The 25087-nt window shown below is 36.2% G+C and overlaps 1 protein-coding gene across 1 annotated transcript in view; it reads right to left on the minus strand.

Moving 5' to 3' along the window:
• METTL15 (methyltransferase like 15) overlaps positions 1–25087 on the minus strand; it is a 95300-nt gene that overhangs the window by 50270 nt on the left and 19943 nt on the right. Inside the window, exon 3 of the mRNA XM_054067252.1 lies at positions 8617–8753. Within this exon, the coding sequence (XP_053923227.1) occupies positions 8617–8753 (137 nt within the window). The remainder of the gene's footprint in view (positions 1–8616; positions 8754–25087) is intronic.

A 25087-nucleotide genomic window follows, 5' to 3' on the forward strand; every position in this document is an offset into this window, starting at 1 on the left:
TCCTAAGTAAGTTTGTGGACGACACTAAGCTGGGTGGAAGTGTGGATCTGCTGGAGGGTAGGGAGGCTCTGCAAAGGGATCTGAACAGGCTGGACTGCTGGGCTGAGACCAATGGCATGAGGTTTAACAAGGCCAAATGCCGGGTCCTGCAGTTGGGGCATAACAACCCTGTACAGTGCTACAGACTAGGAGAAGAATGGCTAGAAAGCTGCCTAGAGGAGAAGGACCTGGGGCTAATGGTTGACAGCCGACTGAACATGAGCCAGCAGTGTGCCCAGGTGGCCAAGAAGGCCAATGGCATCTTGGCTTGTATCAGAAATGGGGTCACCAGCAGGTCCAGGGAGGTTATTCTCCCTCTGTACTTGGCACTGGTGAGACCGCACCTCGAATACTGTGTTCAGTTCTGGACCCCTCACCACAAGAAGGATGTTGAGGCTCTGGAGTGTGTCCAGAGAAGAGCAACAAAGCTGGTGAAGGGGCTGGAGAACAAGTCTTATGAGGAGGGGCTGAGATAGCTGGGGTTGTTTAGCCTGGAGAAGAGGAGGCTGAGGGGAGACCTTATTGCTCTTTACAACTACCTGAAAGGAGCTTGTAAAGAGGATTCCCAAGTGAAGGCAGACAATACAAGGGGGAATGGCCTCAAGCTGCACCAGGGGAGGTTGAGGTTGGATATCAGGAAAGAATTTTTCACAGAAAGGGTCATTGGGCACTGGCAGAGGCTGCCCGGGGAGGTGGTTGAGTCACCATCCCTAGAGATATTTAAAAGACAGGTGGCTGAGATACTCAGTGGCATGGGTTAGTGGTTGATAGGAATGGTTAGACTCAATGATCCAGGAGGTCTTTTCCAACTTAGTGCTTCTACGATTCTGTGTGATTTGGATTTGTGCATCATTTCTCTTCCATCTCCTATTCAAAGGAGTTTCTGCTTTTCTACCTGGTCTTAAGTTATCCTATGTTTTGAGGATGCTTCAGAGGTGTCCATATATCTGCGGCTATTTCCACATGAAATGTGTTCTATTTAATTCAAACAAATGCATTTCTGCTCATACGAATCAACATACAGATTGAACAATGCAAGGTATTCTCTAGATTGTGCCTTAAGTTATTTCTCCATGGGTGACAATCTCATTAATACTTGTTTTTCAAATACCGTACACAGAAAAATATCAATAAAACACAAAAGAGAACTATAAAAAGACTGACTGTGCTATGTAGAAAACATTGCACTGCTCAGCAACTAACTTCAATCTGTACCTTCATTCCTTAAGCAAAAACATATTATAAACACTCTCGAGGATGGTAACTTTCCCTGTCTGTAGAAACCATCAAGAATTTTTAATTATAAAAATTATTATTTAGCAGTATTATTTAATAGTAAAAATAATAATGAATACAGAATATTTAATTAATATTATTGTTAAATAAATAACTTCTATTTAATTTAGTTATAGGAATTTCTCAAATGAACTTTTTTCAGACCCAATCCAGAATGTGTAAAAGGACTGTTGTGGCTGAGTATTTAACTAACCCTGCCTCTTTGCTTAATTGTCTGTGCTGCATATTGTGATCAAAAGTCCATATATACTCCACTTTTCAGGTGCTTTTGAAAAAATCACATTTAAGAGATTTTTTCAAAAGCAAATACATTAAACTATATTTTTATACTGTAAAGTACTTGGTTTCAACTACAGATTTTTAGGCTATAATTTGAGTTTCCATCTTTTTGCTGTTATCTCCCAATTCAAATATGTAACAAAAGTTGATGGTAACTCTTGGGACACTGGTGTGGGCATGCAGGCACCTGCAATTTCTCACTGTACACATACATGCACAGAAATTGTTTCTAGTATATAAAGACAGATATAAAATGCTAGAAGTTTTACAAGCTATTTATATTCAGAGCAAATAAATTATTCAGCTAAAAGACTAATTAGGAATATAGTCTTGATGAAGAGGCATCAATATTTGTTCCATTATCTCTTGGTTTATCCAGGAAATACCCAACCAAATATTAAAGAACTGGTCTTAGCGTGACATTGCATGTTACTCACTCCATTTCAGCTCCCTGACCTAAAATCCCTAAAGAAAACAATAAAGTGGTCTTTCACAATTCCTTGGCAGAGAGGCATTATTGGCAACCACAAGTGTGTGAATTCAATAACAATTCAGAGTATTACCGCAGGAACGTGAAGCAAATTAAGAAAACAATCCTCTAACATTTGGTTCGGCTAGTTAACACCGTCAGTTCTTCAAGGACTTGATGTTCAGAGGTACTGGGTCTTCATGGCAAGGTTTTTGTAAAGGAGGAGCTGCTAAAACCTTCTCCTGCATCCAACAGAGCCACCACCAGCTGGCTCCAAGACGGACCCACCACTGGTCAAGGCTGAGCTCATCAGTGATGGTGGTAGCAACTTTGTGACAACATATTTAAGAAAAGGAAAAAAACTGCTGAGGAACAGCATCTAGGAGAGAGGAGTAAGAACATGTAAGAAAAACAGACCTGCAGATACCAAGTTCAGTGAAGAAGGAGGAGGAGATGTTCCAGGTGCCAGAGCAGAGATTTCCCTGTAGCCTGCGGTGAAGACCATGGTGAGCCAGGCTGTGCCTCTGCAGATCACGGAGATAAATGGTTGAGCAGATAGCCACCTGCAGCCCAGGGAGAACCCCGCGCCAGATCAGGTGGATGCACCTAAAGGAGGTTGTGACCCCAAGGAGAGCCTATGGTGGGGCAGGCTCCTAGCAGGACCTGTGAACATGTAGGGAAGAGCCCACGATGGAGCAAGGTTTGCAGTAAGGACTCAGGTCCCCTGGGAGACCCATGATGGAGCAGTCTGTTCCTGAAGGACTGCATCCCATGGAAAGAATACATGGAAAGGACACACACTGGAGCAGTTCATGAGGAACTGCAGCCTGTGGGAAAGACTCACAATGGAGAAGTTCATGGAGGACTGTTTCCCATGGGAGGGACCCCACACTGGAGCAGGGGAAGAGAGTGAGGAAGAAGAAGCAGTGGAGACATCATGTGATGAGCCGACCACAACCCCCTCTCCCCATCACCCTGCATGGCTCAGTGGAAGGAGGTAGAAAAAAAGGAAGTGAGGTTGACCCTGTGAAGAAGAGAGGGGTGGGGGAAAGGCTTTTTAAGATTTGGGGTTTTTTTCTCATTACACTACTCTGATTTGATTGGTAATAAATTAAATTAACCTCCCCAAGCTGAGTTTGTTTTGCCCACAATGGTAGTTGGCAAGTGATCTCTCTGTCCTTATCTCAACCCATGAGCCTTTCATAATATTTTCTTCCCCCAGTCCTGCTGAGGAGGGGGGAGTGACAGAGTGGCTTGGCAGATACCTGGATCCAGTCAAGGTCAACACACCACATGTACACAAAACACAAACACATATGTACATGGCTAAGAACATTTTCAGAAAAGACTGAAGATTATAGGATGTGCTTTTTATGGAAATGGTTGTAAAAAATTTTCATGAGCCTTTTTTATTTTTTTTTTCTTACCAAACTGCCAGGAAAAGAAGAAGTCCCAACTTTTCCTTGTCAGTACTATTGGGTATTGTCTACCTTAAAACGAAGAGATTTTTTTCTTTGTAAAGATTACAAGGAACAGTACTGAGGACACTGTAACTAAGGAGTTGCTTCAACCGTGGAAAAAGAAAGACCTCCTTTCCCTGCCAATAAATTTCTCTTTCAATCAGGCAAGATGTTTTCCTCCTTTGCTTGAATTTAGGCAACATTTACAGGAAGAAGGAAAACTGGCACTTCTCTTAAAAAAGTGGGATGACACGATTCTGGCTTCTTCCACACGTTTAGTTTCATGTTTGCCATGGTACAACCCAATGTCACGGAATAGTTTTGGATACAGTTTGTAATACTTAATAGTGAGGACCACTGAGATGGAGTTTATTTGTCTCAACAACACTTATATAAGAGAATCACTTTGTGAACTTGATATTATCAGACTGCAGTCTGTGTCTGATAAAGATTTTTCAGCTCATATAATGAATTAAAACAACCATTATGTTTGCAACGAAAGGAAAATTAAGAAATGTACACACAAAAGATTTAATTGCAGTTTTGAGTGACATCATGTTGGTAGTGAAACGTCTGCAATTATGCTACATAAGAGAAGATGGATACTCAAATCACAGAATCATTTAGGTTGGAAAAGATCTTTAAAATGATTGAGTCTAACTGTTAAATTAACACCGCCAAGTCCCACTAAACCATGTCCTTAAGTGCCATATCCATACGTCTTCTAAATACCTCCAGGGATGGTGACTCAACCACTTCCCTGGGCAGCCTGTTCCAAGGCTTGACACTTTCAGTGAAGAAATATTTCCTAATATCCAATCTAAACCTCCCCGGTGCAACCTGAGGCCATTTCCTCTCATCCTATCACTTGTTACTTGGAAAAAGAGACCAACACCCACCTCACTACAACCTCCTTTCTGGTAGCTGTAAAGAGCGATAAGGTCTCCCCTCAGCCTCTTTTTCTCCAAAATGAACAACCACAATGGATGTATGAAAACAAGCAAAGTTCTCCAGTCATTTTGAAACCTGCACAGCCGGAAATTCAGCAGCAAGAGGAAGAATCTTTATTCCTTACTGGTTTTATAAGGAAACGTATTTGGGTTTGATACCTAAATTAACCTTTTGGGGAATAAAATAAATGACAGAAAAACATTATTTTAATATAATGGCATTTAAAGGTCTTTTAATTGCTCTCAACTGCATTTTACTATGTCATATGTAAGGCAACACATTTGCCTATGTTCCCTGCATCTGAGAGACAGACAGATGTTGACATAAACGACGAATTCTTTAGAAAGAAAGAAGACTGTAGGTAACTAACTTATTTATATATAGTCAAGGTATCATCATAAGTGATATACTTTGATTGCAAACTGTTAACTGTATCCCTTATGCATTGCAACTAAAAGTGAAACAGAAGCCTTTATAAATAGCATACAGCAACAAAAGCATCAACACACAATACTCACCTACCATTCACAAGCACTTAAAATAAGCTTATTGTGACTTTAAAAAGTTCCATTTTCTAAAGAGATGAACAAAATAAATTCTATTTTCCACAGAACATACAACTCACAAATGATAGTTCTATCCCTCTTTTCCAAACTTAGCATAACTCTGTAAGTTTACATTTCAAAATTACTTTAGAACTACATTAAAATCATAGTTAAATTGTATGAGGAATTTTATACTATTTATCCTTACTTTCAAGGCATAATTTCTTACTCTGCTCAGAGAATTACAAAGAACATATTGTCTCCTCTATATAGGCTTTGTGTAGGTTTCTCTTACTTAAAAGTTTGCAATGATATTGGTTAATTGCCAGATTTCAGACACCTCTCTAACCTCTCCCTTCCAGTTGGTGTGAAAGGGTTTACTTGTAATATATATTGCTACTGACTAAATTTTATCTTGTTCTCCTGGATTCTCAGCAGCAATTCCCAAGTTAGAGGCTTCCCCAGAAAGCACGTCAAAGGATTCCCACCCACACACTGAATATCTAACAGGCCCTGACCCATTTTCTCCTTATTAAAGCAGCACTATATATTTTAAAAATTAAAAATAATAAACAGAAAAGCTAAATGAATGCAAGAACTGCAGCTGGAACTTTACCCTCTTCAGATTTTAGTTCTGACAAGAATTCCTACTAAGAAGCAAAGAGCCACATTTAAAATACAAACATCAAATGTATTTTTCCTCAGTGTTCTCATTCCATGACTTATTACTCCAGCTGTCTTTTGGCTAAGTACAAGGAGAACTTCATTTATTAATTCTGAAAAGAGAAAAATACCCTAATTTAGCCATACTTATCTCCTCTTTCAACCATATCTTTGGGCATATTTCTACAATTCAAGCTTTAATAATAGTGTGAGTCAACAACATAAAACATAAGATGTTGAAAAAAATTAAGCCCTAGAGTTACAGTTGAAAATATATCATTTTACTAAGAGTAGTAACATTACCTAATCAGAATAAGCAATAGCAATTAACACTGAATATTTCTAATTGAAGCTTTTTTTATGGCAGGCTGGACTACTGCAATTCCTACTGCAAGAGTCAAGATCATCCGCCAGGCAGTTGATATGCTGGAATTAATTAACATCCCCAATTAAATGATTAAACAGGTATAATATTCTGGTTTAAGTAGAAAAAAATGTCAACAGAAAATTCAATTTAAGTACGAATTTCAATTTGCCCATTGCATTCACAATTTCAGACATAGGAGTAAGAATTTAGTGGTTATGGCTTTGCAACAGCCTTTTTACCCCGCCTTGTGCTGTCACCTCCAAAGGAAGCGAAGCACTTCAAGTCAAATAACCTCTTCCAAAACAGCATAAAAAAAAAAACTAGAAACAAAAAAAAAAAAAGGAGAAATTTATATGTTTAGGCTGCCTTTATTCTGTCAGTTACATCTACTGCCGTGCTTCTTACAAAAGGGACAGCCCTACATTTCTCTCAGCTTGCAACTGCGCGCTGCCATTGTCATTTTTAAGATAGGACAACTATTTATGTGGCTGCCTGGTAAACCAGATATGAGAACTATTTTATCTGACAGTAGACCTGACCAGATAAAAATGTCAACTGGATGAATTTCCAAGGTTTTGATGCCAGTGAAGTTTTGAACTGAACTAATAAAATTATGATACAAGATTTATTTCTAACACAGTGCAGAAAATAGACCATAACACCCCGTAATATCAGATCAACCGTCTTTTAATAAATATAGGAAGAAAAAAGCCCATTTATGAAAGCCTCGTCTCTCATAAGTAAATCCTTTATATTTACAACCTATCTGTAAGCAAACCCTAGCTTTACCTGTTATTTATAAATGGTATAGTTACACTTCCTCCTCCCTCCTTGTAATTTAACAACACTTTATGCAACTGCCTACCCAGGGAGAGCAGATTAGTAATGAGCACATATATCATGTAGGAACATTCTCTTACCTTAATTTTCAACATAAACTACAAAAAAAGATATAATTACCCTCTGAAAAAGGAACCACCTGTTCTTTCCAATAGGAAAGATGGGACATGAGGGAAAACACCAAAACAAATAAGAATACTGCTCTGCATCATCCAATATATATTCAAGTGGCATGCAGTCTTCTTTCAGGGATTAAGACTTTTCTCTAAAAACATAACACTTATTTAAGAATTCACTTCATTCTAATGATATCTTTTGTCTGCAAAGGCAGATAAGAACATGTCTGGAGCCCAAGTAACCAAGTTTATATGATTTTAAAAGCAAAAAATAGGAATTAGGAGACCTCCTTTCTTTATAAAGCCATAGTAAGTTATATCAAGTGTAATACTATATTGATAAATAAATAACAGTTGAGAGAGGAATTACACAGATTTTACACTGCATGTCACTTCAGCCCACAAAGAACTGAAAATATTAAGAAATATATTTAAGTGGTCTTACAAAACAGGACGACTAGAAGCCATGCTATGCTTTTTCTGTCATGGGCTTGCATTTTTCCCACCGGGCCTCTGGCAACGGCACTTGAAGAAAGGAATGCACAGTTTAGCCCTTTCTTCTGAGGAATACCTTCTGCAAGGCTTGAATACTATTGCTGTCTTAGAACTCTGTTTTATTTGGGGAAACAAGACTGAACAATCATGTGTCTCTTTAGCCACCTCTTCCAGCTTTATCCTTACTGGAAAGATTCAGCTTTCCTAATGTAAATGTGCTTTTAAAAATAAAGACTCTGAGGTTTTCAACATGACAGTAAGTGTCCTTTCCTCCTCTAAACTTCCTGAGTATCAATTATTTCATATTATTTCATTTTCTATCTACCTATTTTTACTTCTTGATCAAATTAAAACAACAGAATTTTCTGAAAAGCTCATACATATTGCACAACTCTCTATATTGCACAAATCTGCTTGAATGTACTCATGCTCTGACTGGGCTGTTTCTTGAATAAAATAAAGGAATAAACACTTTGACCAAAGACACCTGAAAATTTGCATTTAACAATTTTCATCTAGCAAATTCAGCACTATTTACAAGAAAAGTGAAGCATGAGCCAAAGAGTTTACACAAAAACAGTAGCTTATTAAATTGTTTAGCACTTTCTGAAGCCAGTGGAAAAATATTTAGTAAGTCTAATACTGATTTACAACTATTTTGGGGGTTTTGAAAAAGAAAATTTTCATAAGCCAAATCTGAAATACCTCATTATTTAATTTAAAGGTATATTTTCCATCCTTGTTTTGGGAAATAGTTACCATGATGTGTGGTTTTGCACAATTCTGCCATCAGAATAAGCTCAAAGAAAGGAGAGCACTTGACTTTTTTTAAATCAAATTTTAAATAAAATGAGCTATTTGAAGCATACTCAATATTAACCAAGATCACAACATGCATTTAACTCCAAAAACCTCAGAAGAACTTCCACGTTAATACTCATAAATTTAATTAGATCTCCTCATTAATGAGTACATACAGCATATAACTCTATTCTACAGTAAGCCATTAACTATTATAAAAATATATTTAATTGCATATATAATATCACGTATATACTTATCTTGACCATATTTAAGACAGGAGAAGACAACTTACGGGTACGATTCTGAAAGCTGCTGAGCTATTTTATAAGCTGTGGGGTCCCTGTCTAGTGCATATATTGTAATGCCACTGGCTTTCTCTAGGAGAGCTGTAGTATGACCTCCGGCTCCAAATGTCATATCAAGGAAACGCTGTTGAGGAAAAAAGATGACACCGTTACCTTAGAATAGAAAGGTGGTAAACCAATTGTTGATTTAAAGTTTATTTCGTTATCTTTCTCATATGCTGGAGGAACACATGCCATTCACTATGCCTTTTTGGAAATATTTTAATATTTTGTGCAGAACTGCAATCACGTCAGAGTAGTCTTCTGTGGATTGCGACTCTCCCCTGCCCCCACCATTCCTTCCAGGACAAAAGGACAATGATTTGGCAAACTGCAGGTTCATACTCATCCTATTTCTATTTACATGTTGAGTTTAGAGGAAAGTCACTTGTTTGAATGCTTTGTTTGGACTTGTTCAACCCGAGTTGAGTAAAGCTGCGCACTGAAATTCCTATAGCAAGTCTATGAGAACTCAAAGTTCCTGAAAATTAATTGAAATTTCAGATTCCTGCCATCAAAAACTTCACAAAAACAACCCCCCCTCCAAAAAAAAGGCTTCCCATCTCATACTTTAGAAGTGTGATGAGGTCATCAGATTCCATACAGAGATAAGAGGACTTCAAAAGGCTGGTTAACTCCTAGACACATCACAGAGAAGAATGTCTGCAGTGAATGGTTTGACGGCAAAGAAGGAAGACCAAGGAACTGGTGTGCAGCAGGTCTCAACATGAGAAAGGAAGGAAAAAGCAGAAAGGCAGCTGAGATAAGAATCTGGAAAGGTGACCACTGCTCTCCCTGATGGCTCTGCCATCAGAGTTCTGTAGATTTATTCTGGAGAGGTTTCTGTAGTCATAGTCCATTTGACCAACAGGCTGATCTTTCTCCTGAGACCTCCGAAAGAAACAGTGACCCGGCACACAGTCAACCACAGTGAACCAAGGCAGGCTGGGGTAGATGATTCCACTAGCAGGAAAACCACAAGGAAATTAGCTAGAACTTAATATTAGTATAAGTTTTTTTATCTGTAAAACAGGAATACTTTTTCTAGAAGCTGCTTCATGTGCTTTCATCATTTGTCTTGACAATACTGGTATTTAACTGCTTAAACATTAAGAACTATTTTATTGATAGAAGTAATCGGCTCTTCACTTTGTAATGGAAAGGTTGTATGACTGCAATTCCACTTAGGAAATATTTCCTTTTCAAATTACTAAGAAAGCATCTATAATTCTATGCTCTAGGGAAAATATGCTGACATAGAAAGAGCCAGGGGGTTTTTATTGTTTTAGGACAGTGTATTTAAACCAAAATAGAAATGTGACTGAGCAACATCTCTAGTTTCTGCATCTCTGTATTCCCACAACTCTTTCCTCTCAGTTAATTTAACTGACCTGTGTTGATTGGGAAGAAATCAGACTCCATGCAAGCTAAACTAATCAAGAACAATAGGACACCAATCTAAATTACATCATAATTTTTCCTCCTGGAAAAAATAATTTTCATCCACATGACTAACATCTTCTGGGTTATGTTTGGTTGTTTTGTTTTCTTTAAAAAAAAAAAAAAGAACAAATAAATGTTCCTAATTGGTATCATAGCTAGAAATACAGCAATAGAATTTTGAAAACCTCAACATTGCCTTTTCCGAAACATCTACAATGTCAGCAGGAGGAGTCAAGGAAAGCACAGGAAATGCTAGAAGTAGCTACATATATCTTCTCTAAAACAAGAAAAAGTTTGGAACAATAATTTTATTCCACTTAAACTCACTAGCAGTGTGAAATTCCAGAGAATATTCTTTCTTCACCAAGGGATTTAGCAGTCCACTTATTTTTTTTTTTTACATCTCTTCTTTTTCTAAACATCTAATTCTTCTCTGGTGATCTCTAGAAAATATACAGATTTGATCCTTTCTGCCTTTTTCTCACCAACGCTTCTGCACTATGCAGAAAGTCCTCTGTTGCATCAAGTTTGAATAGTGAAAATTGAACATATGAGTTAGGGTGAAGCATCTATCCAGAAAATTTTGTGACTTAGGCATTACTTAATATCGAGGATTTTGCCTCCCTTCTCCCACAATGAATTTTGAAAGTCAAGAATATAGATACATTTGTTGTTTTGTTTAATGGTCTCGCCTTTCCCCACACACAACCGGCTCTGCTTTCAGTAATTTTAAATTTGATAAAGTTTAAGCTTTATAAATCGCTTATGCATGCTGAATATTACCGAACCATCCAGAGATCTTATAAATAAACCAAAAATTAATACTAGAAGTGCAAAGGAGGGAAGAAGGATGTGGATCATTGTACCAAGACATAGTGACAAACTCTGAATATTGAGAAAGCATCTAAAAGGTTTAGTTAAGAATTCATGTAGGCATTCAATGTGAATAAACATATGCTCACTGAATCATTTTACCCTTTCTGAAAAAAAACTACCACCACAAACCAACCAAACTTGTAAGCAACAGCAGACAATCATAACATGATCTTTGAATTGGAAGCACTACATAAGAGAGGATAAAACTCTGACTCCTGCAGAAGTGACTGCAGGACTGAATACACAGTGCTGCATGAAATAGCGCATCACCAGCACTAACGGACTAGGCTAAAATGTTTCTGGCATCCTAGCAAATTTTTTACCTTTAAAAAATATGTCAGACTGTGCTTAAACAAAAACCTTCTGGGGATTATCTTTGAACTGCCAAAGATACATAGGCCTAAACTACCAAGCAAGAACTCATACAGGTGCCTCAAATCTTGCTGTTCCACTCAAAAGCAACATTCTGCATCTAGAACTTAAAAAAAACCAAAACAAACCTTCATCTTAAGTTATCAAATAAAATAATTTTATTATGAACAGAACTACTTTGGAGCATTGATCAGATTTGAAATTAATTGCTATACTACATTGCTTCATAATATACATTTTATATAGTCCATTCATCTTGAAATAAGGGAAAGATGCTTCGTTTTTTCTTCCTCTTTCTCTCTTGCCTAGTAGTTTTTAATCAAATAAAATTAAATGACATTTTATCCTCCTGGTCCTATAAATACTAGAAAGGATTATTACATGAATTCTTCCTGCAGTGACTCACCATTCCGTTGTTAAGTTATGATAGCCCCACCAGAGTTCCCCTTGGGAATTTTATAATCAGTTTGTGACTGCACGTTTTAGAAACCATTTGGCTCTTTCATGACATACAGATAGCAACAAACAAAAAACTTTATAGCCTTCATTTTACAACTAGCTCTAAGATACAGAGTACCTTCTTCATTTCTGTATACAAGACTTTTCACTGACAAGCTATCTCCTAATAAATACATTTTAAGCACATCATTGTACTATGACTGAAGTAATCTGTAATTCTGCTTATGATCATGTTCTGCATCTAACAAACTCTACTCTGCAATACCTGATCACCTCTGGAATTATTTTTCCTTTATTGCGTAACAAAATGATATTGCAGAACTGATACAAAATTGAAACTCAAATATTGCAAGCATTTTAAAAATATGTAAAACACAAATTATCTCAGTATTTCCAGTAACTTTTATTCTCTCCTTTATTTTATCAAGTCCAGAATTTGTCATGTTCTGAAAGTTATCTGCTCATTTAAATATACAACTTTATTTTCTGCTACTAAACAATTCTTTCAAGCACGTCATGGTGATCAGTTGAGCTTTCACAAAATGTTTTTTCTTTCTCTTGCAACCCTGACATAGTCTCAAAGAAAATATGGCAAATTGTATTAATTGTCCAAGATACCCTGAATTGGAATACAGTACATGAAGTACTATGCCAAACAATCTTCTATCCTGGGTATCAGTTCTTCATGAGCAAACTTCCTCCATTCCATTGTTGACCTCATGACAGACCTGTGCTGATAACTTTTTGGCGTAGACAAGTTAGTCTTACTTTGTTCACATTTACACAATACCAAAAGTTCACTATTATGCTATGATTAACTAGTACAGACAAGGCATTCTCCACTGCTTTTTGCAACAGACAACAGGGGTTTCTTCTAAAAAACAGAGTGTCTTCTGTTCCCAAAAAAATGACTTTGCACTGCATAGTTATTTTTTCCTTTAACCTCCAGCCCTATTTATCCACTTTTTTTCTATTAAAGAAGAAAAAAAAAATATATATATGAGATGATGATAAGATAAATCTTAAATCATCCTTCCTGGGAAAATACAGTTGCTTTCTCCAGGCATCTGCTTCACACTTCCTCCAAAGACTTACACACACTCATGGAAGGGACAACCATACAATTATTCCCGTCTGATGCTCTTGTATAATAATGTTGTAATTTTTCCCTTCTTGTCTGAAGACATTTTTCTTTAAGTGGCAGTCATTAAGTGTATCAGGATAATGTACTGAGCAGAACATTTCGCAGTACCTTTCAAAGAACATTTGTTGGAGTATCCTCCTCACAAATTAAATGCTCATAAGGGCCATCAAACACAACATGAGTAAATTACTTGGAAGCTCATGAAGAGAGCAATCATGTCAGTAAGACAGAATGGTAGGCCAGTCATGGAAAGAATACTCCTATTACATATATTACAATGCATGAAGTCCATGAATGTAGAAGTAACTCAAAGTTGCATTTTGCTATATATGTATAAAAAATTGTCTAGGTGCAGTTTTAAGAGGAAAATGCCACTCACTAGTAACCCCAAAAAAGGGAAAAGAATCCTACCTCATGACTCCTTCATGCTATTGAGAAATCAAACATCAAATAACATTTTTTTTTCTTAATATCCTGTTACATTGGATATTCTAGCAAAAAAAAGTCCACAGAAAGAAATGGTTATATGACGAGAACAATTACATTTGTATAATACTAAAGCCACCACTCACTAGAGTATTCCAAGCCAATCACAACTACATCATAGAACTTCTCTTTGCTTTCACTGATCTTTCTTAGTGAAATAGCAAGCCAACATTTGTCATAATAACACAGTTTCTGTAGTTGAAATGAGTGCCAATGTTTTCTTGTAAATCTAAAGAAGATCAAACTACCAGTATGTTTCCATTCTGAACTGAGATGCTTGTTAAGGCTAACAATACTTAATTCATTACTGCATTGTCAGGCATTGTTGGTAGGTGTCTAAGTAGTTACTTTCGGGATTTTTGTATCTATTCGGTAGCTTTGTGAAAAAAAACCAAACAAATAAAAATCCCAGGAACAGAAAAGTAATATCATAAACAAAATAATCAACACATTGCAAGATGCTTTTTGCCTCTTCATTCTCCTGGTGTTTCTATGATGAGTCATGTTCTCTAAACTTCTTGTCTGAATTTCCTTGTTATTCACAGCAGAAAGTACCCATTGTCACAAGGTTTTTTTCAGTCTGCTTTATTTTTCAAATACGAACTCCAAGTGCATTAAAGTATAAATATATCCAATCTCTTGTACAAACATCTTAAATTTGCCACAGCTTACCATTTTAATACCCTGAACTATTTCATACACACACAGAGAAAATAAACTGAATTGAAGTAGGGAGCAGTGACAGGCATCTTTTTCATGTAGCCCTTTTTTTCAAGGAATAGCTGATCTGCTGTATGCTTCTATTTGTTTTGCATAACTAATCACTGCAAAGGTATGAATTAATACAGACATTTTTAATATTATTACTGGAGTAAATGCTTTTTGAATAGAGCATATAAGTCCCTGTTTGAGCACATATTTTAAGCTCCACAGTGGGAAAAGGCAGAGTCTGTTCTCAGTTCCTTAGACTTTTCCTTCTCTTCCACAAAGCTCAAAACCCACTAGCTCAAAACTGAAAATACTCAGTACTGGCCTTCGTTAATACCAACCTCACCAAAACTATAGTTCCAACAAAAAGAGAGAAAATTAATCAGAAGTATAAATCTAAGAAGTGATGCTAAGAGGAAGGAAAAATATTTTCAAACTTTAATATATTTCCTTCTAATCTTCTGAAAATAGATATTCTAGCAAACCACAACATGAAACAGAAATTACTTATACTGCAGAAAAGGATGGTGATCCACCAAAGAGATTTCAAATCCTATTCCAGCTAAGAGGCCGGACTCAGAATGCCCAAGATGCTAAATTTACTTCTGTTTGGAGACAGCGCTCTAAAGATAGCTACAAACACTGCTTTAATAAGGCAGCCTTCCCAAAACCACAGCTCACTCTACATCCACACTCTACATAGAAATAAAGCAAGTTTTAAGATCATCATGCATGGAGAATGAATGGAAATCTCTAGGTATGAATCCCTCAGTTCTGATCCCCACAGACTATCAATAAAAACACAGCTAGTGCACACAAATACACACATATAAATCTCAAAATCACAATATTTAACAAAACAACTTAAATTTATCAATTTCAGAACCGTTCTGAGTCACAGTCTCCTTCTTCCCAGGTAGTAGCAGTGACTGATGAGAACAAATAAACATGGTTTATTCCATTGCAACTCATTTTCTGAATTTCAGTAGAAGATCAATTATACCTTCCGTGGGTCTAGAGCAACTCTCTGCAGGAACAACTCTCCACAAGGACAACCCTAAGCCTGACCCTAAGCCTAATGGCTCCCCTTCCTGACTTCAGTGTATGGGCAAGTATTTTTCATCCCCAAATACCTCTATTCAAGATGAAACAAGATGGGAGAAATGGCTCTGTTGCTTTGAAAAATAGGAATACTTACCTGAATAAAGTTACAAACATTTCATAGAGGCCTTTTTAACAGCTATTCTGACATTCTTTGAGATATAATAATAAAGTTATCAGCACTTTTGAGGTTTTTCTTCAATTTCACTTCATTTTTGCTTCATAGAAATGCTTTGCAATATGAGATTAACATAAATCTTAGAAGACCAGGAATTTACGGGCATATTCAAGTGTCTTAACTTTAAGACAACTGTCAAAGTGGATTGAGAAACAAAAATGTCTTCAGAAAATAAAAGAAATCTATCCTAATTGAAATAAACTTTTCATGTTGCAACATGCAGGAATATAACACATGATAATTTGAGGAAGAGAAAAATATTATTTTCTTTTTCATAGACCCATAGAATCGCTAAGGTTGGAAAAGACCTTTAAGATCACAGCCCAACCATCAGCTGAATACCACCAAGCCTACTAAATATGTCCCGAAGCACGACATTTACATGTTTTTTGAAAACCCTACAGGGTTGGTGACTCCACCACTGCCCTGGTCAGTCTGTTCCAATGCTTCACCACTCCTTCAGTAAAGAAACGTTACTTAATATCCAATCTAAAGCCCCCCTCGTGTGATCTGAAGCCATTTACTCATGTCTTATCACTTGTAACTTGGAAAAAGAGACCAACACCTCACTGCAACCTCCTTTCAGGTAGTTGTAGAGAGCGATAAGGTCTCCACTCAGCCTCCTTTTCTCCAGGCTAAACAACCCCAGATCTCTCAGCTGTTCCTCATAACACTTGTACTCTAGATCTTTCACCAGCTTCACTGCCCTCCCCGACACCCTCCAGCACCACAATGTCCTTCTTGCTGTGAGGGACCCAAAACTGAACACAGTATTCAAGATGCAGCCTCACCAGTGCCGAGTACAGGAGATAGACATAGATGTATACACATAGATATATATAATTAAAAGGACTGTTACAGATAACCTTTCTTTAAAACAGGTAAATGCATACCAACAAACAGTAAAAAAATGCCATTTAATAATTTTATATAATACACGGTAATGATAAAACTACCTTTCTAAGCCAATAAAGAATAATTCTACTAATCCATTTTGTCCTAATTAATTTACAATCATTTCCAAAAACTGAAGTTAACACTTTTGTTTCATGAACGTTAAAACTGTATACATACGTGCATTCTACGCTGTACAGTGAAAATTAATTCAGGTAGCAGAAGCTTAACAACGCTGTACCATGGAGCTCTAAAAGTTAGTTTGCCCTACTGCCTTGCCATGGCAAGGAGTTAGTTGCATCTAAACCAGTCAAGCTATTTCTGGGGCCAATGCAGTTTAAAGTATACCCACCCTATCAAAACCATGTACTTGTTAGAGAATGTCATTTTTAATCAACAGAAAAGATAATTGTTATAAGATGACATCATGATCTAATTCAGGTGTTTTCATAAGAAGCTAAATGAATGGGAGGATAAAAACTGCTCTGTGCAGAAAAGCATTTTAGAAAAAAGCAAAGATGTGCTGGGTTTTGGTGTTTTTTTATAACAGTATCTGATCCATACCTCATTTGGTACTGAAATTTATCACATAAACAGTACATTTCTCCTACCCGCTTTCTCCATGCCACCTCCTAAGCATGCATAACTCAAGCTTACTACAGATTTCAGCAAACTGTGACTTTGAGTCAAATTTCGGAATAAGAGATTCCTCTTATAGATCTGAAAAGTCAATCACATTAAAAATATTGGTTTGATATGCTGAATACAGTAATTGAAAAAGCAAGCTAATCATATTTTCTATCCTTCTGTAATTTTTTTTATATTACAGAAAAGAAAGCATTTCTCCCAAACATTTATCATGTATTCAACATTTGCACTTCTTACAGCCCTTGCCTTTAATTCACTTCATCTTCACTCCCAAGTGGACTGTGACCTTTCTCAAAGAAATTTTAAGATTAATTTTTGCAAAGTAAAGCAAAACTTCTAACATAAGCCTCAAAGGTGTTGTCTGTGATACATGCACAAAATCTTTGTCCTGAAGCTCATCACTTTTGAAGCCACATGTCAACATCCACTGGAGTAGTTTGGACAGAACATGTTTACAAACAAATCTTCAAGAAAAAAACAGAAGCTGAGGACTGTCTTTTCCTAAAACACATCCTGAACAATGCAGCCCAGAAACGGATAATAACTGGCAGGAATCTAAACTTTAATTTTGTAGTATTTTAGGATGCATTACTAGGGTATAACTTTGTCAGAGACAGAAAGGAAGCAATTTATGTAAAGTATATTTCAGATTTTATTTTGCATAATAAATTATTCTTACAATTATTTCAGAACAAATTATGATGGTCATTGTGTGCAGCAAATAAAAGAATATAGTTCCAAAGGAACTTTGAACTATTTCCCTTAGGTGACTATGAACATACTTACATAAGAGTGAAAATGAAAACAGTTTCTTTAAAAACTTATTTAAATTGGCATTTACAAACAAAACCCCCAAACCTATCAATTGCAGTGCCACTGCAAAGTCACATACAGATAAAGTCACTTACACCATCTCAGTTACACAGAACAATCCAAAATGTTGGTGTTGACTTTGGAACATCTTATTATGGTAACAAACAATCTATTTAAAAGAGACTAATGGAGGTAGGATCACTTTTCATCTGAAAGACATATGGAGTCTTTTTCCTGTCAACTGAAGTTCATGGCTGGACTCAATTTACAACTCTAATCAGACTAACATGTTTAAAAACCCACAGTGTGTAGCAATCTCACAAATGTTCTCCTATCGTTATGTAACTTTGTAACATAATGAATAATTATTATTGACAGCCGTTCTACTGTTAACTGTACCATTATATGAAAAAAAAACCCTAATTTGGGGTTCAATTTGATTTGGAGCATATCACAATAATGAATTTTAAAAAACAGCAAAGCCACTCCAAAACTCCAAATCAAAACCCAAAAAAAAAAAGAAAATCTCCTTGAGAAATTATTTATTTTTATTGTTCATCTTTGGCTGAAGTGTAAATACAAGATCCTAAAGGGTAAACAGCTACCGATTCAAAAACATTATGAATGAAAATTTTTCTTAAGAGTAACTTACCTTCAATATTGAAAAATCTATTTTATGCAAACACTTTAAATATTTTTGTCTTGGTAGTATTATTTCACACATTTCCTGCTGATTAATTAATGCATTTTTAAAATAAAGTACATGTTTTTAAGTACTTGTGAATGCATTATTATTCCATAAGAGGAACTCAAAAGGCAGCAATATGAAAATAATCTCTCTTCCAATTCAAAGGAAATCGATATGATCAACAGAATTAATTCTGTTATTTAGGATACCGAAGCTCAGCTGGCTTGCAAATAAAACATACTAAATACTTTATAGCTACTTTTCTTCTTATTTTTTAAATAAAAATGTTCGCTAAACAAAATCAGTCTGTTCATATACAACACTGTCCTCCAGCTCCACTGTGTTATTTGTCTTTTGTCTCAAACATAACAGTATTTAGGAACTGTGGGCTTGGGGCACGTTCAGTAGAACATGACATACTAACAGCTTTTCTGTTGATGTTAGTGAACACAGGCTATTTTACTCCAGCTTTAGGGTCAGTATTTCTTTGAAAATGTCAAAACTGCCAACTATTTGCTGTCTCCTCAGGACATGAACAGTTCAGTACTATGCTGGAATGGGATACAGCACACAGAGTTGCCAAAGGTAGCCCACAATGTAGGTGCTTTTCTATTTGTAGATGGTAGGGGTGATAAGTGGAACAGATCATTAGGAGCAAAGTTTGGGGAACTGTGCAACAGATTTATACCCACAACACGTCAGTTGACGCTACCCTAACAAGTAGCATTTGCTCCTCTAACACAGACGTGTCAAAGACCATGCTGATAACACCTCCTGCAAGAAGGAAGGCTAAATGTTATAAAGAAGGGATGTTCTGCTCAGAAGCACAGACCACCGCAGAGAATACACTGTCTAGAGACTGTCTTTAGCAAAAAAAATTGTGCTCTAAACTAGCCAAATTAATTAATACCTCCAGACCTTGGTTGATGCGCCATAGCTTGCAGTGGATGCTAATTATGTCTGCTAATATTGTGACTTATTAAAAGATTTACAGCATGCCATAATATTGTGCTATTTTTGCATATGTAATAATTTTGTATTGTGTTGATCAACCAGTTCCTTTTCCAGTCATTTGAGGACTTACTAGTATCCAGACAGATCACAAATAGATATATGAATAGAGAGCTAAGCTAAAACATAACCAGAAATCACATTCTGGGATTAGACTATCAGCCTCGTTTACCTTATTTTTCAGAAAGAGCGGCACCTTTTCTGGCTCAAATTCCTGCTTTATATCACAGCAATATTTGCAGTATGGCAACAATGGTATTAGTAAAGTTTATCCTTACAATTAATGAATGCAGTTACTGCTAAACAGCATCCAGCTTTTGTAGACCCAGTCTTATAACTGACAATCCTAAGGCAAATAAAAATATTTTCTGCCAATCACATGATACCAACGTATCTCAGCATCCTTTCTAGAAATTTTACATTACTTTTAGCAGAAACAGACACTGCCTGAAAAAGAAAAAGGTCAAGAGTAAAAGTGGTGAGCGAAGAAGAGACACCGCTTCTGAGAATGAAGGTTACTTTAGTCATCTTGTCATGAAGTTAATACAATTGGATCATGCTAGAATTTAGCCACGTATTTATGAAATACTAAAGAATATTCTCAAATGGTTTATACAACTTTTTATTCTACATTAAATGTGCCTCAAAATTATTTACGACAGATTTTTTTAAAATGCTTCTGCAATTTTACAGTATGTTTTACAGCAATTGTTTTTCATTTTGTCAAAAAAACCCCTAAGCAGTTACTTCTAAAGTGAGCGCTTGTCCTACCGTAGCTAAACATAGCCACTCTAAAACAAGCAATAAACATAGAGTACATTTTTCAGTAATTAGAAATACAGTGCTACTAAACTTCATAGAGCAGAGAAGATTTAATGACCTCCAATATACCGTAACTGGAGATGCTCATTTTCTCATCTAGTATGCAGGTACAATACACTAATAAATAATTAAAGAACAGGCAGTTACTGATTTATATTTATGTGAGATCAGCTTTACAAAAAGGAACATACTTCAGACTCACAGGCAATTAAAACCAGATTAATTTCCCACCACAAATATGAGTTCAAACTCCTAGTGAGAACAGTATGACTTATCATTTACTTTAATACTCTTTATTACATTAATACAGCAATCAAAACATAATACAGACCTTGAGAAAAATCCTGTCATTCATCACTGGCAAAAATAATGAGCATTAAAACCTTGTAGAACTATACAGTTTTCATATAATTCATTAATTACGGAAAACACCTATTCTGCCCCTAAGAGCATATAATCAAACACTGGGAACTGCAGATCTCTTGTGGGAACTCTGAAGCTGGGTCAATAGAAGTATAAGAAGTTTTAATCAGCAACACGTAATTATACTAATAAAACATGTTTAACTCGTTTGCAGTATGGACAGTGTCACCAAAAAAGAACATGTATCCACAATCTGTAGCCCAAACAAGTGTCCTTTTATTTCCTTTTTAAGGCAAAAAATATTCTCAGTTATATTACTTGTATAGTTTAATATAACACACAATGTTGGAAATCACAGAACACAGCCGTATGACTAAGTTAAGCAGGTATTTTGGGGAGGGGGATATTCACCTGTTAATTACAAAAATAATAAACAAATGCATTAAAACCAAAATAAACTATATTTTACCTTAATATTTTTGAACTATCTGCTTGCATTTAACATGACAGTATATATACTATCATAAGCCAAAAACTGGAAAGAGGCAGCATATCAAACTCTTCACTTTTTGACAACACTCCTCCTCTACAAAGCACTACCTGCGGCAGCATGTTAAAAAATGAGGAGCTGATTTGGCTCAGCTCTGTTAGTTCTTATTGGCTGAAACAAGAAGCACAGAGTGACTACATCTAACTTAATTACAGAGATTAGGTATACACAACAGCTGAATCAACTAGTTCTAACACAGCATTGGTTTAAACCACAACAAACCGTAGCAAGGCCACTCTCAAGGTGCAATCATCCATATGAAAAAACGGTTTTAAAAATCTCTAGAAATAAAGAGAAAATAAGACAACTGTTATCACGTGAAGAAAGAGTGTAAATACAGAAAAGCTTCCTGTTCCTCTCTATTTACTGCCAGCAATCAAATTGGTTTATTCAGTTTTGCTATAGTAATGCCTGTATGCCATGATCATTTGCTTTATGAACTCTACACACATACTATACAGCTCTTTTCAAATGAACTTGTTATTTAACTTATGACAAGATCAAACAAATGAGCGTGACAGAGAAGGGAAGACCATACAGATAACAGTAACAATTCCACGTAATTACACAGATTAGTTGTCATGTCTCTCAGAGGAAAGGAATTAAACACGTTTATCTTGAGATGCAGTTTCATTTACCGCCAAAAGACTATTCATGAGTTTAATGTTATGAACATGCCTAGAGTGCTTAGCTGTCTTGGAATCAATGTGCACACCTAGATGGGTCTGTTAGTTTTGCAATTGTTAGCTTTATCCTACATTGCTATCCAAAAGTTACTGCACAAGAAGAAAAATTAAAAAGCAATTAGAATTTTGAATCCTCTCTCCCACAAGCAGAATCTGAGCCAGGAAAACCTCTTTTGGGATCCAGCTCTCAACACATTTAGTACTACTGAACTCCTCCAGACATGAGCATACAACTGCTCTTTCTTAATGCACACTGCTGCATCTGCAAGCTTGCACTCTTCTGCATGCAACCAACCTGATCTTCACTTTGCTGGTACTGGGACACTCCAGACTCATGCTGGGATGTAAAATCATCTAAACAGCATTTCCTGATACTGCATCCATCTGCAGGTGTTTCATCACATCCTACTTCTTTTCTCCCTTCTGAGAAAAACTCATTTGACATTTTAAATTGATTGCATCAGACTGATTATTGAAAAACTAGTTTACAATTAGCAGCTCCAATTTGGAACTATTTAAAAGTAGTTGATTTCCTTTGTTCCACTTATCATATCCTAAAGTGTAGATTCATAAGTTTAAATTAAATAATATCATCACCAAATACAAGTTATTTACCATCCCTAAACACACTACACCTGTTCAGAGAGAATGGAAGGGTCAAATCCCTCTACTTCTTAAAGCAAACCACAGTAATCATCCCATTACTGTATTAGCCCAAACACATCTAATGTATTATCAGAGAATATTTGTGGACATTTCCAAGAAATCTACCTTAACAACAATTATTTTATTCCATCCTTACCGCACATAGCGAGGTAATATCACTTTGGAGAAGCCTAAATAGATGGAGAGCACACCAAAGGAAGAGCCTCATTCTTTAGCAGAGACTATTCTGCTCAGCCTCATTTATTTGTTCTTTACCAAGGAAAGTGCTAAGCTTGTGTACGTTCCTGATCTGAACACAACACCCTAGAAAGATTGAGTCTGTTCCAACACCATGGGCCACAGAGGTCAGGACAATGCAGGCAGGACCATACAGAAGCAAAAATCTCTAGAAATCTTAACGGTTAAGTGAGAGAGATTTTTCTAACACAATCAAATGAACAGCTTAACATTCAGTTACTGAAACAAGTGGATGATTTTCATAACTAGTTATCTTCTCTCCTGTTTATCAACATTCCAATTTTCTTTACTTGACATTTGCACCGATTTGCTCAGTATGTTCTAATCCATGTTGGACATTCAATTGCTCAAACAGAATAAAGAAGCAAAAGTAAAAAATTATCTTACTGGTACAATACTTTTTTTTACAATTGGTTGCTCATTGAAATTTTACATGATTCCTTATGCTACTAAGCTTATTTTAATCTGGGAGGATTCTTCTTTTTTGAATAGGCACTGTATTTAGCCAGACACTATCCTCATCCAGGATGATGCAGTCAGTTACTCTGCCCACACAAACAAGGTACAAATGAAAGCACACAAGAGACATCGCTGGCAAATCTGAACGGTCTTCCATTTTCTTTCAAAGAGTGGAATAATTCAAGAACAGTGATATCTGCTTTAAATACTATAAGCATCACCCTAAAAAATCACCATATGGAAGAGCTAAATACCTTAATGCAAACCCTAGCCCTATTATTTGCTTTCTGTCCAAGTCCATGAGAGATCATTCACTATCTTGTATGAGTTATTCAACAGCAAGTAATAAGATAAAAACACACCAGAGCTGCAGTAAGGGTGACACCAAAACTTGGAATGACCAACATCTAAGAAACTGTACCAAAGTCATCCAAAAACTGGCGAAGTCAAATACTATCAGTAAAATAGAGAGGGGAGGTGGTTAGATCACAAAAATCACGCGAGTGCGATTGTAAAGTATAAAGGCAAATTAGAACTTTAATAAAGGTTCACTAACACTCCTAATACCTCAGCTGTGTGAGCTGCAAGACAGATGTTTGTCACTAGAGCAAAGCCATAACCGTCAATTTATACACAAAACTGATTTTCCATAAAAATAATGTATATGTCCACTTTCCCTAGCAGTATAATAATTTATACACACTTTTAAGAGTAGTTGATATAAGGGAGATGGAAAATAATCCAGTTCTGAAACAGAGTAGCAATACTAAGCCAACAGGAGTCAGAAGTATACAGTTTTTCAGGACTATTTTAACAAATTCTTCCATTTTTTAAACTTCGAATGACCATGTTAATCGGCATTTTCAGTTATGAGTAAGCATCTGGCAAAAATTACTGTGCAAGATTTTAAAATTCCACTAAAAATTACCTACTTCAAAAAAGAGCAAAGTTTTTCCATTCCCCAATTCCATTCTGCTTCCTGAAGTATAAATTTAGAAACAGAAAAAAAGTTTGAAGCTTAATTTGAATATGATGCCTGCACTGTTGACATTTTCTCCAGAAAACATTAAATAACATTTAACTTAAAAGGTGACATAAAGACCAGAAGACTTGTTTCCTGTTGCCACGTTACATGGTCCTCAGCTTTAAAATGAAACAATCTATAGAATATCAGGTCAGAAAACCAGATTGTCTCACTAAAAGGATTCTTTACAGGACACAACACAGAAGGGAAGTAACTTGTCCGTGTCACAAGCATGTCTACATTACAAAGTACTACTGATAATTCATAAGTCGTATCACACTACCAAAAAATCCATATCCCATATCAGCCCAAACTCTGAAAATTACTTTTGACAGTATCAGTGATCAGAAATTTTGTTCCCAAGTATCAGCATGAAAGCAACTCAGTCAGAACAGAACAGAGAGAAGATTCCACTCTAGTCTGTCCAATACTTATTGCCTTTTGCTAAAAGTAGCATGTCACAACACAGGATATGAAACTACAAAGCTCCTCTAGAAAACCCAAGCAATTTGATACAGCTTCTATTGAGGAAACCAGGGAAAATAACTAATTTTGAAGCTTATGCAAGAACAAAGACTGCAAGTCTCCACACTACAGGAACACAAAATGTGTGCCCCACTTTAATGAAGAGATAAATTTAGTGTCTGTAAGTGCTAAGTGTTCTGTGTTGGACACACCACCAAACTCCCTTAACTAACAGGCAAGTACAAATATATTCTCCAGGTCTTTAGGTCAAGATGTGCTGATGTTTCATATTCTTTAAACTAAGAATATAAGTAGTCAAAGAGGGA

The sequence above is a fragment of the Cuculus canorus genome, chromosome 5, assembly GCF_017976375.1.
Source record: "Cuculus canorus isolate bCucCan1 chromosome 5, bCucCan1.pri, whole genome shotgun sequence".
NCBI lineage: Eukaryota > Metazoa > Chordata > Aves > Cuculiformes > Cuculidae > Cuculus > Cuculus canorus.